The following is a 15,050-nucleotide window of genomic DNA, read 5'->3' on the forward strand; positions in this document are numbered from 1 at the left end:
AGGACTGTCACAACAATGGCTGAGCTACCTGTGAAGGCAAATCTATCCTCTTCGATTTTCTTTTTGAGGTGTTTGATTTCAAAGTCTCTTTCCTTCAGCAGCTTATGCAGCCGCCCATTCTCATCAACTGTTTCTCTGAGCTCATCTCGAAGCTGTTGGATCTCGTCTTCAAGCACCCTGAAAGGTGAAGGTAGAATTGCTGCTTCTCCACAGGGACCAGTGGGTGGGGTCGGGCCTCCCCTTCCCAGGCTCATAGTGCTTAGGTTGGACACTAGGTGGCGATAATAACTCATTTGTACAAAATAGGAAAGAAAAATTAAGGGAAGAGATTAGCAGATTTCCACACTCTGCTCTCAGAAATGAGTGATTAAGAGCATATGCACCACGTGAATGAAAGGAGAAAGAAGGTTTTGATGACCCTGCTTATTAGCTGACTTCAAGAGAACCATATAAAACTCAGACTCAGAGAATTTATCCTCCTTTCAAGCATCCACAGAGCATGCATATAAATGGACTTCAGGCTACAAGGGCAGTCTTAGCAAATTCCAAATAAACACATCACACAGACCATTTTCTCTAATGACAATAGATTGAAATTAGAAATCAACACTAAAAATAGCAAAAAGTAAAAGAAAATAAAAACACAAAACTCAAACCCCATCATATATTTGGAACATAATAAAAACCCTCCTAAATTATTTATTGGTTAAGAAGAAATCAGAATGTTCATTATGAAGCATTTAGAATGGATTGACTGCAGAACTGTATCAAAACTTTCTAAATGCAGCTGTAATTAAGGCTATGTTTCCTTCCATCATTTTAGCACATTTCACAAGTTTTGATATAGCTTCTATGGTAAGCACACACATGCACACACGCACACACACTAGAGACAAAACAGGAATTTTTCTAAGCCTTAAGTCGAGGCTAGGTAACTAGGTTTCAGGTAAACTTAACAGAAAAATTACAATAGGTGGTTGTTTTTATGTATTATAGATTGTGTTGGGAGGCTCTTTTCATAACTCTAAAGCACGAGAAACCCATGACTGATAAATTTGCAATCACTTCTATGTTAGGCACAGAGCAGAATCCCTAGAGACAGCTGCTAAGTAAATATTTTGTAGGTAATGGTAATTATCAGTTGTTATTATTAGGGCTATTATTAATAGTTGTTACTATTATTCCACCATGGGCTCAAGACCAACCAATTCCAGTTCCTCTGATCTGGGGACATAGATCAACTGGAAATAGATCTAGGACTAACCTACACCTAATATGTAGAGGCCATATGATTGTTTTTCAATTGGTATTTTTAAGTAGGTCATTTAGAAAACTGAGAAACCATTAAAAAGTTGAATTTGAAGATGGAGAAAATAGATTCCAGGCAAAAGCAGAAGCAAAGAGGCAGCTCAGAAACTGCTGTGCTTGGTGGGAAGTGACTAGCAGAGGGTTTGTAACAGGACAGGCTCCTGCTTCTAATATCCAGCAGTGCAAGTCCGTGCATGTCTGTGTGTCTCTGTTGAATTTGGGGCACACTGAGAAGACGCTGGACACCTGTCAACTTTTCTCCAACTGTAAAAAGCAAGGCTTTCACCAGAGTTTCTTTCTGACAGGGTAGTTTATGTGCTGTCACATGTTAGGAGGGGAAAACTGGCAGAGGAGGATGGTCGCAGAAGGGATTTGGAGCAATGACCACCTAATGAGCCATCAGTTAGCCAATGAGCTCCTTAGCCTTAGAGACACAAACACAGTTTTCATGAGAGAATACAAAAGAAAATTCAAGCCAATAAACCATACCTTGACAAGTTTAAAAACTTTCAATTTGAATTAAAATGGTTTTTAAATACATTTCATATCAAATTATATGAAATAGAAATAGAATAGAGCACAACTCTATCAGAAGCAAGAGCCTTCAATAATAACTTTTGTGTCAAAACTACTTTGGAGGCTGGGGATGTAGCTTAGTGGTGCAGTGCTTTTCTACCATGGTCTGGGTTCTACCCCAGCATGGCAAAAACAACAACAAAACCCACTTTTAACTTATAAACCTACACTTAGATAAGCTGATTGTCTAACTATACCTGCAATTTCTTCTCCTCCACCCTCCACCTCTCTGGATGCTCCTAGAGAGGTCAAACTTGCCTTTACCTCTGCTCTAAGATGTTCTTCAAGTTTTGCTCCTCTGTGTGGAGAAGGCTGAGGCCATCAGAGATCTCCAAGGACTCCTTTTGGTCATCAGCGTTGCTTTTGAGGCTCAGTTCCTTTTCCTTCTTTTTCTCCATCTGCTTCTGAAACCTTCTGTGCTGCAGCTCCTGCATCGCCTTGAACTGGAGCCGCAAAGTTTCCTGTGAGCCTTCGTCCACTGACATCTTGCCCTAGGAGTCAGAAATGGATTCTGAAGCAAACGCTGAACTCAACACTCAGCACATAGTCAACCCTCTCTATAGCCCCAGCCCCAGAGTCTCCTGCTGAGCTTTGAACGTGTGTTCATGCAAGTGGGAGCCGCCTCAAATCCCCTGAAAGTCAAAGCTGAGCTGTGCCTCTTCCCCGGCACTGAACATGCCACCAGACTGCAAATGGCATCAGAATACTCCCCACCACTCAGACAGTTGCCTGTCCCTTAAAGCAGTGGCTCTCAACTCTGCTAAGCATTAGAATTGCCTAGTAGCTCCCAAAATTGAACAGTGTCTGGGCCTATCCCTGGACCAACTAAATCCCATTTTCTAGGAACAGGGCTCAGGTATCATTACTTCTTTTTCTTTGAAAGTTGAGGCATAATTTACATACAGTAAAGTACATAAATCCTGAGTGTGCAGCTCAGTGAATCTTTCCACAGGCATACACTTGTAAGGTGGCCCATGGCTTCAGCTTACAAAACAATACCCTCAGTCTGGAATTCTGACCTGCTGAAATGGAGAAACTGTCTCAGAATCAAGGTCTTTCTAACCTACTGTATCACTCTCACCCTATCTCATAGTCCTCTTTGTCCTCCATTGGCAAGGAAAGGATTTATATTGATAAAACCTTGCTGATTTTAAGACCCAGCCAACCACAGAGAACACTATTGCCTTCCATTCCCTCTCTGGAATTTCATTATTGATCTCAAAGTGGTAATTTGTCACAAGATAGCACTTATCTCGGGGTCATTTCAATTCCAAAGGGAATCATCCACAAGATCATTTCTGTCTCCTGGATCCATTTATCTTCCCTAAAATACCCACATTCCTTACCTCCCTCTGCACTAGGAATAAAGGTATATATACCTTACCAAATTAGTGGCAATCACTCCCTTCTGATTTCCCCATAATATTCAATAAATCTATATGACTTTCCTCCTATTTAATCTATTATTGTCTTTCAGAGGCCAAAGGGGCAACCTTCTCTTCATCCCTACACGACTAGATCAAGGTGTAGTTCCTGCACAGACTACCTTATGCCTCCTCCAGTCAATCATCTTATATAACCACTACTCTTTCCTCTGCCATTGAAGGTAAATTCAGTCTAATGAAGTATAATTTGCAGACAACCACATCAATTTTATGTGTACAAATGAGTTCTGACAAACATATACACCTGTGTGAACCACAACCACCATTGTGAGAGAACATTTCCATCACCCCCAAAGCTCCTTTGTCTCAGTCAGTCTCCTGGCCAGTCCCAATCTGAGGCAAACTTTGCCTACTTTTGTTCACTACAGTTCTGCCTTTTCCAGAATTTCATATAGCTGGAACCATATAGCAGTTAGTCTTTGTGTCTGGATTTTTTTTTTTTTTTTTGCTCAACACCACCTTTTTGATAACCATCCACATTGTTGTATGTATCACCAGTTCATTCTTTTTTATTGCTGACTAGTAATACATTGTATTATAGAAAAATTATGCTTTGCTTATACTTTTGCCTGTTATTTGGATACCTGTTAGATAGTATGAATAAGGCTACTATGAACATTTGTGTTAAGAAAATATTTATGTGAACATATGTTTCTATTTCTCTTGGAAAATACTTAACAGTGAAAATGCTGGGCTACATGGTAAATTTACCTTTAACTTTATAATTTTAGTCTTTGTAGTTGGTCTGTAATGCTATCTCAATGTGGTTTTAATTTGTATTTCTCTGTTGACTAGTGATATTGAGCATTTTTTAATGTATTTACTTCTTTTGTGATGTGCCTACTCTTTTGCTCATTTTTAAATTGTTTTGTTTGTCTTATTACAGAATGGTCAGAGTTCCTTATATATTCTTGATGCTTTGTCTGTTTAAACTTCACATAAATGAATAATAGAGGACAAACCTTGGATCCTTTTAAATCCTGCCATATGATTTCAAAGTGTAGCTAGTGTTAAACATCCCTGTCCTAAACTAACACATCAGCCACCCTGCTATGGTTTGAATAATATGGTGTGTCCTCTTGAAACTCATGCTGAAATCCAATCATTCCTGTGAAGTACTAACAAGGTGGAAATACTATGATGATGGTGTTTAGAGTTGGGACCTGTGCACGGTGAATGGGATTAAGTAAGGTCATAGGGTAGAGTCCCCATGATTGAATCCTGGTGGCTTTATAAGAAGGAGGGCTGAAAGACACATACACACACACACACACACACTCACACACTCCTGTTCTCTTTGCCATGCAATGCTGTGTACCACCTCAGACTCCCATCAACAAGAAGGTCATTTGCATATGTGGTCCCTTGACCTTAAATCTAAAAAGCTCTTTTCTTTATAACTCATACAGTTTGTGGAATTGTGTTATTGGCAATGGAAAAATTAACATATGAACACCACCCAGTACTCACAAATCTTCTTAATTCTCCATAAACATCCTCATATCTGTCCCCATATCGCCATCTTCCTGAGCTCATTCTCATTCTCATGCTTATAACCTCAGGGTATGTGTACTTGCTGCATCCTCTGCTGGAATGCGCTTCTGCTAGACATCCTCTCAAATGTCACCTTATCAAAGAGGCTGATCTCACCTCCTATTGTAGCAAGCATCCCTACCTCACTCTCCATGCCCTTCCCTGTTTTATCTTCTTCCACAGCACCTAGCTTCACCCAACACACTGCATATTGATTGCATTTTGATGGTTACTTTTCTCTCCCTCTCCGCCAGCTTCACCTGGCAGTCACTGTGTGTTGATCATGCCACATCCTCAGTGCCTATATCAGGGCCTGGTATGTAGCAGGCATGATAGGCGGAGGGACTCGTTTCTCTAAAGCACAGCTCTGAGCTTGACATGTCCCTGTGCAAAAACCACAGCAGATGTTCATTAGCCACAAAACCAAGTCCAAAGGCATTAATGAGGATCTGACCTCACTGTCTCCTTCTAGACTGTTTTCCCTTTTATACTGCAGAGTGAGTTCTAGCTAATTGGGTTAACTTGCTCCTTTGTCCTTAACATCCTCCCTGCCTTGAGGCTTCAATCTTGCTGGTCCCTCCAGATCCCTTGGAAGAACACTGTCCTCGCCCTACCAGCCTTGACTGCTCTAGCTATACCTTCCCACTGTACTTGTCTCTGTCCCCACAGAGGTGGTCCCAGAGATGCCTCAATATTGAATCTGCAGGCCCCACCTGGAAATATTGATTCCCAGGCCCTGCTCCTACAGAATCCAACTCAGTGCCTCTGGAGGTGGCGACAGGCAGGCGCAGGGCTGTGCTGCTTGAGTGGTTCTAACATGCCCAGCACTGAGCCCAGGGTTGAGCAAAGGTCAAGCCAAAGCAGAAGCTGGTATTATGTTGAAATTTCTCTTCGAGTTGCTCTGCTCAGTAAGACAAATTGTATGATAAAGAATTTACTCAGCAAGTCTGGGTTTGTCCACACCCTGCACATTCCAAAGAAAGGTTTGGCCCTTGACCTGCTCCTAGGAGATAACCTCTAAGAATATCCTGCCTGGTAAGAGTATCCTTCTTCATTCAGTGTGCCTTGGAACACTCTAGATAGTCTATGCTAACAGTGTGATTGTGGGAGTAGCTTGACCTCTAGAGGGGCTGGAGATTGAAGGCTAAAGTCAGTCATGCAGGTGGTCAGCCATGCCTATGTGACCAGCTCCCAAGAAAAACCCTGGACACCAAGGCTCAGGTGAGCATTCTTGGTTGGCTATCTCAGTGCATGTTGACACATGTGGTTTCTGGGAGAAGTAAACACTGGGTACATGACTCCATTGGAAATGACAACTGGAAGCATGTGCCTGCTGTCTCTTGTACTCTGCCTCGTTGTGTACTTCTTCCTTTGCCAATTTCGATATGTATTCTTTCATGATTATAAACTACAACTGAGAATAATGACTTTTTTGAGTTCTGTGAGTTTGTCTAGCAAATCATCGAAACTAAGGGTGGTCTTTGAGACCCTAAATTATGGGAACCCTTGGACACTTCTACTGAATGTATGACAGTCACTGCCACCACAGTATGTCCATTTGGATGGGATGTCCGAGGACATAATGTAGGTTTAACAATCAAACTCAGCTGGAAGCTGGTGGCTCACATCTATAATCCTAGCTACTGGGGAGGCTGAGATCAGGAGTATCATGGTTTGAGGCCAGCCTAGGCAAATAGTTCATGAGACTCCCATCTCCAAAATAACCAGAACAAAATGACCTGGATGTGTGGATCAAGTGGCAGAGCACCTGCTTTGCATGTGTAAAGCCCTGAGTTTAAATCCCTGGTCACACACACACACATACACACACAAATCAGAGTCTCAGACTCAACATTTTAAACTTAAGGCAAACATCATACTTCATATTTTAAATTTATACATACAGGAGTCAGCAAACTTTTTCCGTAAAGGGTCAGACAATAAATAATTTAGGTTTTGCGTGTCAGATGGTTTCTGCCACACAGCTGTATTCTGCCATTGTAACAGAGACGTGTCTGTGTTCCCATAAAACTATAGTGAGCTGGATGTGGATTGTGGACCCTTAGTTTGCCAACCTGACTTAGAGGAATATCACTGAAAACATTTCTATAAATTGAAGAAACACCTCTTAAGCCTATTATTTGAAAACATAACTAACATAGATTAAAAATAAATTTATCCTATGATTTTCTCCTTTTTGTAGATTACAGGAAGGGACAACCATATTCTTAATTTTCCAAATTGAGTTATCTTGGAGAAAGAAAGGAAGACTATTAATCACTCTTGGCCAACAGTGAGTCATAAAACAGTGGGTTCTCATTCCTGCTGCACACTGGAATAACCTGGGGAGCCTACAGGTATGAGGCCCAGGTGCTATGCCCAGGGGTTCTCAAGTCATTGGCCAGGGGACAGCTGGCCCTTGGACAGTGCTTGTCTGGCTGCCATACAAGTAGACTGGTATGAACTAACACAACACCTGGAGTTCAATGTGGGCTTAGCTCTAAACCAGCTCTGAGAGTGGAGAAAGCTTCCAGACCTCTATAGACCTTAGTTCCTTCTTCAGTGAGCAGGGGATGATGGCTTGGAGCCACAGATATACTCAGGGGGAAAACACAAAGAGCAATGTGGGGGAACCCTCTGTCACCTATGGACTGATAGAAACAATGTTACTTCCCATGTCCTTTTGGTCTCTCTTAAGAACTCCCCTTCTTCTCTTCCTTGCTCTGCATCCATCAGTCCTTTATAGTGATGCTTCTCATCCACCAACAGTAAGTCTTTCCCGGCTACTGGACCCATAGTGACCAATTCCCACGACAGGGTTGCCTCTAGACTCCCCACACACAGCCTCACATCTCAGGGTTGCCTCCTTTGAACCTCATACTCTGTCTGCTCCAGCATATCTTCCCAGTGTTTCCTCATCCCTCTGGCTACCTGCTTCTGCTCTAGTTCCTGGATTTTACCTTTGTCTTTCTAATCCATCCTGTATACTACTATCCTGGACCTTTTTAAAACCATACCTAAGTAGCTCCCAGCTCTGCAAGACCTTGCCAGGACTCACTGAGGGCCTCTGGCTGGCCTGAACATATTCACATCCTACAGGCATTTTTTTGTTCAACTCTCACAGAACACTATGTTAGAATCTGAATTTGTTACCAACATTAAAAAAATCTGTAGATATTAATTAAATCCCTATTTGCAGCTTCTATAAAACCTTACAGATCTGGCAATGCTGGGGCCCCTCATCCCATGTGGACAACAGCTGCTGGGCATAGGGAGACTCTTCTGGGCATGGTGTGTTCTGTTCACTCAACCACTTCCCTCCCACTCCAGACGCTACAGTTGGTACATTGGATGAACATATCATTGCACATAAACATTCTTTCTCTTGAACCTGCTGGGTTCACCCACTTTCACTTCCTGTCAGCACCTGCAGATGCTTGGGTTTGTGACTCTAGCTAAGGATCAAACCTAGGGGCATTTGGGAGGCTTACTTCAGTCACGCCTCTTACTTGAGCTGCCTTTCTCCCAGGCCTCCCATCTCAGTCCTTACCTTCCCCCAACTCCCACTCAGTCTTTATGATTCTCCTAGGGGGACTCTGTGGACTCCCAGAATCCCTTGGGCACCCCTTGAGTAGTAAACTTACCTCCATGTATTATAATGACCTATAATTTTATTTATATTCCTTCCTTTTACAAAAAGACCTCTTAAGGGCAAGACCTTACATTTTATTCAATTAATTCTAAGCATCTTGCCAGAATAGGCCTTCAGTTAGTGTCTGTAGAACTGCCACTGAATGAATGACAGCTGCTGCTCCAGGAGGAGAGAAGTATGATGTCAATGAAGACAGGAACTTACGATGTTCTTTTCTTCTGCGGTTCCCAATTTTCTCTTAAAGACACTTGGGGAACCAGTACTCACTGGATGTACACTGTGTCCTGGACAAATTACTTGTTTTGCTTCCACGAATGATAATCGTTATGAACTTCCCACGAGCCTGGGAGGATTAGAGAGAATGCAAGGAAACTGCTGTCTATCAATGTACAATAAGTGGTGGCCTTGGTCCAAGCAAGTCTCTGGAGGAGACAGTCATGCCTGCACTGATAGGACACCTGTGGGCCACCAAGCCCAAGAGCTTTGGTATCTGCTCTTTCCTATGCTTGGGTCTGAGTGACAGGGACGACGTTGGCCCCTGGCAGAGAGGCAGTTTTTGGGCTACGGGCAAACCTGGTGTTGGACTGTTGGGCTTAAGACCCCTAGGCCTACTTGCACAGGCTATAGGCAGCTGGCTGGGTGAGTCTTGACTCAGAAGGCCAGCCTCAGGTGGCTAAGACTAGAATGTGGACAAAGTAGTGTGAGGGAGGTATATAGAATGAAGAAGGTGGGAGAGAGGAATGGGAATATGGAGGAAGACGAGACATCTTGGGATCAGAGATAGGACAGGACAGCAAAGGCTGTGGAGGCAGGAAGCTGTGGGTAGGGACAGTGGGAAGGCAGAGGCCACTGACTCCTCCGATATGGACCCCAAAACATGGTCTTTTCCTCTTCCTAAACAGCTTAACTGCACATCAAGGACAACACGATATCAGTGGGGTGTTTGATCCTCAGGAAACAGAAGAAATTATTTTTTGGTTAAAGCACATAATTAACACTAAAGGTGTATTTTTGAGAATGCACCTTGGCCCTTCCTGATGCCTGACTATTCCATGACAAAAATAGGTGCAAAGAACTGCTTGTTATTTTATTTCAGAGAATCCACAAGAGCAAGTGGGACTTTTTACCAGCTTCTACCCAGCCTGAAGCTGAAAACTATCACTTTTGTCTCTGAATCTCATCTCTGCAGTACAAGCCAGCAAAGGTGCACACTGGGTGCTAAATTAACACTTGTGCCATGAATGAATAAAGAAATCACAGCAGCAATTATGATGACAGAGGAAGCAGCACTAAAGGCATTCAGCTTGGATTCATTTGCTCAGGTAGAATGTGGGTCCAACAATCACTTAGATATTTGTTGGCATAACAGAATGCTCTATCCTTATGGAGTTTATAATCTAGTAGGAGAGACAGACATTGATCAAATGACCATGAAAATGAGTATACAGAGATAACTGTGATGCTCTCAATGAGAGATGCATGGTGCTGAGAGCCGTTATCAGGGGTCTAACATAGAGTCAGAAAAGGAGTTGAGGTCTGATAAACAGGAACTAACTGAAAAAAGGACATTTTGGGGAGAAAGGCAACATGTACAAAGATGCTGAAACAGAAAGTGAAGAAGGGCAGTGGTTAATTAGTCACTCCCCACCATCATTTTTGCACATCCAAATCCATCAGCAAATTCTCTTTGTCTATCTTCAAAATGTATCTAGACTCAAAATGTAAATGTCTCGGTCTCTTGAGTGCTGGTGTGTCATCACCATGCCCGACAAAACTAATCAATAGTATTTGTGTCTTTCACTTGTGGTATTCTGGGGCATGACCAGGCCTCATTACCTGCTCTATAGTAGTAGTAGTAGTAGTAGTAAGAAAGGAAAAAGAAAGAAGAAGAAAAAGAACAAAGATGTCTAAAATTTAAGGCTGAACAAAAGTTCTGGTCTCGGGCCTGACATATAAAGAGTAGAAGTTTGTCATTTTCACTGTCACAAGAAAAAAGTTCAACTTAGATTCACCAGAGAACTGAGGTACAGGGAAAATTGAAACCTAGATATGTGAATACAGAGAACCACAGCTCACTGTGAGGAGAAGACCACATTGAAAGCCAGTAACTCTGGGAACACTAAACCATAATTGATGAACTGCTGGAGGTTCACTGTAGATTAGTTTGAGACTTAAAACTCCAAGGGTCCAGTCTTAGGAGGCCCCCACACTTTCATGAGCTTTACCTCCAAGAGCATTACAGGTTCTCTCTCACTGTGAAGATCAGAGGAATCCTGTCATACTCCTGGCAGAGGGAAGGGGAAAGTAACCGTTTTGAAATATGCTCAGACTTCTCTGTTCTCCTTAATAACATCTGCTTTCAAAGGAAACTATTTTGCCAGAGCCCAGGTCACTGGGGTTTACCAAAGTCTAACACATCTGGGGAAGGGGAATACTCAACTCAGGCTCACTAAAAGACAGAGCTACCTATTCACAGGACTATAGGATGCTCCCCTCCCTCTACCATCAGGAAACCATTAGTATGGTTCCTGAATAACAAGGGATTGTACTTAAAGAACCACAAGCCTTTGGTCCTATGTAAGGAGTCTCTAGGAAAACACAAAGATAAGAGGAAAGACAAAAATCAAGGACCCTAGAGGACATTCTGGCCTCTGATAACATACCTACAACAGATAGCAAATACATCCTAACTCCTAGCCAGATAAACATAAAGCATCGTACTATAGGCGTGTCTACTTTTACCTCATATATCATGTCTGTATTTCAGCAACAAACAAATAGGCAATCATAGCAAAGCAAGCATCAAAACCAAGAGATGTGAAAGAGATTTTGGAATTATCAGACTAGAAATTGAAAAATAACTAAGATTAATATGATAAAGGTTCTCATGGAAAAAGTGAACAACATGCAAAAATAGATGGGTAAAGTTAAGCAGAGAGATGAAAACAAGGAAGTGCTAGAAATCAAACACACATTGACAGAAATGAAGAATGCCTTTGATGGGCTCTTCAGTAAACTGGACACAGCGAGAAAGGAATCAATGAACTTGAAGATGGGTCAAAAGAAACTTCCTGAACTGAAATGAAAGGAAAAAAATAAGAAAGAAAAACAAAATCAAATTCACAAACAAAAAACTCAGATGAGTTTGGAACAATATCCAAAGGTGTAACATATGCCAGGCAGAGAATCCGTAAAGACAATTTAACATTGAATAGCAAACAACTAGAACCAGCTGGCATCTATAAAATAATTCATTCAAAACAGAACTCACATTCTTCTCAAGCTTACATGGAACATTCACTAAGATAGACCATATTCTGTGACAATAAAACAACTCAGCAAATTTAAAAAGTAGCATACAAAGTATGCTCACAGATCAGAATGGAATTTAAGTAGAAATCAATAACAGAAAAATGACTGGAAATCCCAAAATATATGCAGATTAAACAACACACACTTCCAAATGATGCATAAGTCAAAGAAGTCTCAAAAGAAAATGCTAAATAATTTAAATTAAATGAAAATACTCAAGTGTGTGGAATGCCTTGAAAGTAGTGCTTACAAGGAAATTTTATAGCATTGACTGCAAAGACTGTAAAGATGAAAGAGCCTAAATCAATAATGTAAGATTCTACCACAGGAAACTAGAAAAAGAAGAGCAAAATTCAAAGTAAGCTGAAGAAAAGAAATAAAAATAAGAGCAGAAATCTGTGAAACTAAAACCAGGAAAACAATAAAGAAAGTGGGTGCCACGGGGTGAGGCAAAGGGTGGGAGAGGGAATGAAAAGTGGAGCACCGGTGGATTTTAGGACAGTGAAACTATTCTGTATAATATTTTAATGGTGGTACATGCATTATGCATTTACCAAAAATCCATATATCTGTACAAAATTAAAAAAAGAGCCCTAATGCAAACATGGACTTCAGTTAATGTTATCAACATAGGCGTATCCTTGGTTAACAAATGTGCCATGCCAACGCAAGAGATTAGTAAGAAAGGGAATTGGGATGTTTAATGTTTTTGTCAGTCCAAAAAATGCTTTACGAAAAGTCAATTAATTGCTTTTTAAGTTAAGGTTAAAGCTGCAAAGAAGGAACTCAGCTCAAGGAGCTGGGGGCGGGGAGAGAGGCACCCACTCAGGAGTCCTACAGTGAAGCAAGGTCCGAGAGGCCGATGAGTGCATAGGGGACAGGGATCTGCGAGGAGATTGTGTCCTTTTGCAGGTGTGCACTTCCCTTGCTGCGCCAGCCTGCCACTTTTCTTTTGTTCTCTCGTTCTCTTTCCTACTCTCCCTCTTTCCACACCTATGGTTTTTGTCGTCGTCGTCGTTGTTGTTATTTTTTAATTCTCAGGATCGGCCTCAGAGCTCAGGCGTGGCGGAAAAGCCTAGCGTATACACTGCTGGGGCCGGGCCAGCATTATCCAGGGTTGGCAGTAGGGTGAAGTCCCGCTTCCAGTCCCCAGGTGGATCAGGGTTTGCTGAGGAAGGGGGTCGCACTGCCCCGGTGCGCTGCAACGCTGTTCAGTGGCAGCTGCCAAAAGAGGCAGGTCAGATGTGGACCCGAGTGCGAGTTCTGTCTGTGCTACCTACCATACACTTTGGACGATGTGTGCGGGGGGGAGGGGGAGCCGCAAGCTTCGCACCTCACTATCCGGCGTACCAGGGAGGGGACGGGCACGGCGAGGATGCCCGGGAGAGGGGAGGGAGCGGGCTCCGGGCGCGCCCCCTGTGGGCGTCCGACCCGGCCCCGCGCTCGGGCAGACTTGTGCGCTGGGGCCCGGGTCGATCCGTGCGCCCGGTAGCTGCGGCTCGCTGCTCCAACCGGTCCTGCCTCCCGACCTCCGCGCACTTACAGCGGTCTCTCTGCTCCTGGCTTCTGCGACCGCCGCAGCTTCCTCAGCTCCGCCGGACGCCGCCACGCGCTGCCCTGGCAACCGTCACCAAGGAAACCAGCAACGTCGCGCGTGTGACGTCAGCACGTCCCTACGGGGGCCGAGAAAGCCCGGAAGGGTCTGAAAGTGGAGCTGCTGGCCCAGATGAACTGGGATGAACAGGGGGTCTTGCCCTTGAGAACTGAAATTTTGGTGAGGGGAGGTGATGGTGTTTTCAAACTAGCACGACTGAAATAGAGTATTAGAAAGTTATATTTGCGTGGTGGGACTGGAGTGCTGTTTTTGCGTCTTAGTGGACTTTAATGAATGTGACTTATTTTCAAAAAGGAAAACACTTGTGCTTTTTTGAAGAACCACATCCCAATTTGACACTACTATATCTCAGGGCATATAGAGATGGGAGAGAAACTTCTAAGAAAGAGGATACAAGGGAAATATTTAGAGAGAAAGGAGATTTAGAATTTAAAAGTGTTTCTGGATTTCGAGGTGGTTTTTCTCTGCTCACTCTCACCTCCCATAAGGTGATGCACTAGAAGATGCTGCACTAGACCACCATCAGCACTCAGCACTGCAGGGATAAGCTCAAAGGTATAAACCCTTCCTCCCTCCCTCCCCTCCTCCACCGGGGCTGTGATGTTTGCACTCAGGGCATTATGCTTGCTAGGTTCTACTGCTTGAGCCATGCCTCCAGCCCTTGAAATTTTGTGATAAAGGAAGTAAAGGTCTTTCCCCTTTTTCTACAATTGCCTGCCTGTTGAGCCGAGGGTGAGAGGTCTGTAAATACAACTGACAGTAAACGGACAAGATAAAGAGTGGGATTCTGGGACATATGGGCCTCAAAGGGGTAGGGGCTTTTACTTGGCTTCTGTGTGGGAGGTCATTCACCCACCTCATGACCATAAGGGGACAATGTTGCATGGGACAAAGACCAGCCATATTTGCTGACAGGGCTTCTGGGAGAGCACTGTTCCTGCAGAAAGCCGGGTTTCCACTCAAGTGAGAACATGCTATACAAAGGCTGCAGAATTTTGGAGCAGGCACTATGGAATGCACACTAGAAGGCTTGGGAAGCTCAGGGCAGAGTGACACTTTGCTCCAGCAATCAAAGGATGCTTTTTATTTTTTATTTGTTGGCAGTACTGGAGTTGGAACTCAGAGCCTTGAGTCCTACCACTTCAGCCATGCCTCTAGTTCTTTTTGCTTTAGTTCATTTTTTTTACTTAGGGCCTCGTGGCTTTTCCTTGGGCTGTCTCGAACCATGATCCTCTTACTTCTACCTCCTGTATAGGTGGGATTACAGACTTGATTGCCACACTCACCTTGTCTTTTGAGAACAGGGTCTAACTTTTTTCCTCTCAGGCCAGGTGGCCTGAGAGAGAGATCCTCCCAATCTCTACCTCCTGTGTGGCTGGGTTTACAGGTGTGAACCAGAGGCGCCTGGCCCATGGATTGCTTTTGACAGGAATTTTCCTATGGTAGACCAGTTTTACAAAAAACCAGGAATGATTTTTCTATAATTTGTTACCTTTTCATGGCCATCAATGAGGTTCTCTTGCCTTTATTTTTGCCCAGTTTCAGTCCCTTAAGAATTTCCTTTAGTTTATAAGTTTGGTATTTTATACAAGAGGCCAAGAGAACTTGC

At 43.2% G+C, this 15,050-nt stretch overlaps 1 protein-coding gene across 4 annotated transcripts in view; it reads right to left on the reverse strand.

Moving 5' to 3' along the window:
- Ccdc13 (coiled-coil domain containing 13) overlaps positions 1-13,461 on the reverse strand; it is a 53,127-nt gene extending 39,666 nt beyond the window's left edge. For 3 of the 4 annotated variants that reach the window (XM_074060086.1, XM_074060088.1, XM_074060085.1), the window contains exons 1-3: positions 13,107-13,439; positions 2,149-2,375; positions 29-177 (exon numbers count right to left, since the gene is read on the reverse strand). In XM_074060086.1, the coding sequence (XP_073916187.1) occupies positions 29-177; positions 2,149-2,375; positions 13,107-13,109 (379 nt within the window). In that variant the 5' untranslated portion in view covers positions 13,110-13,439. Of the gene's footprint in view, positions 1-28; positions 178-2,148; positions 2,376-13,106 lie in introns of all 4 variants that reach the window. The other variant, XM_074060087.1, reaches the window with a different exon arrangement.
- Positions 13,462-15,050: the final 1,589 nt, after the last annotated feature.

This window comes from Castor canadensis, chromosome 17, assembly GCF_047511655.1.
Source record: "Castor canadensis chromosome 17, mCasCan1.hap1v2, whole genome shotgun sequence".
In the NCBI taxonomy this organism is placed as follows: Eukaryota; Metazoa; Chordata; class Mammalia; order Rodentia; family Castoridae; genus Castor; species Castor canadensis.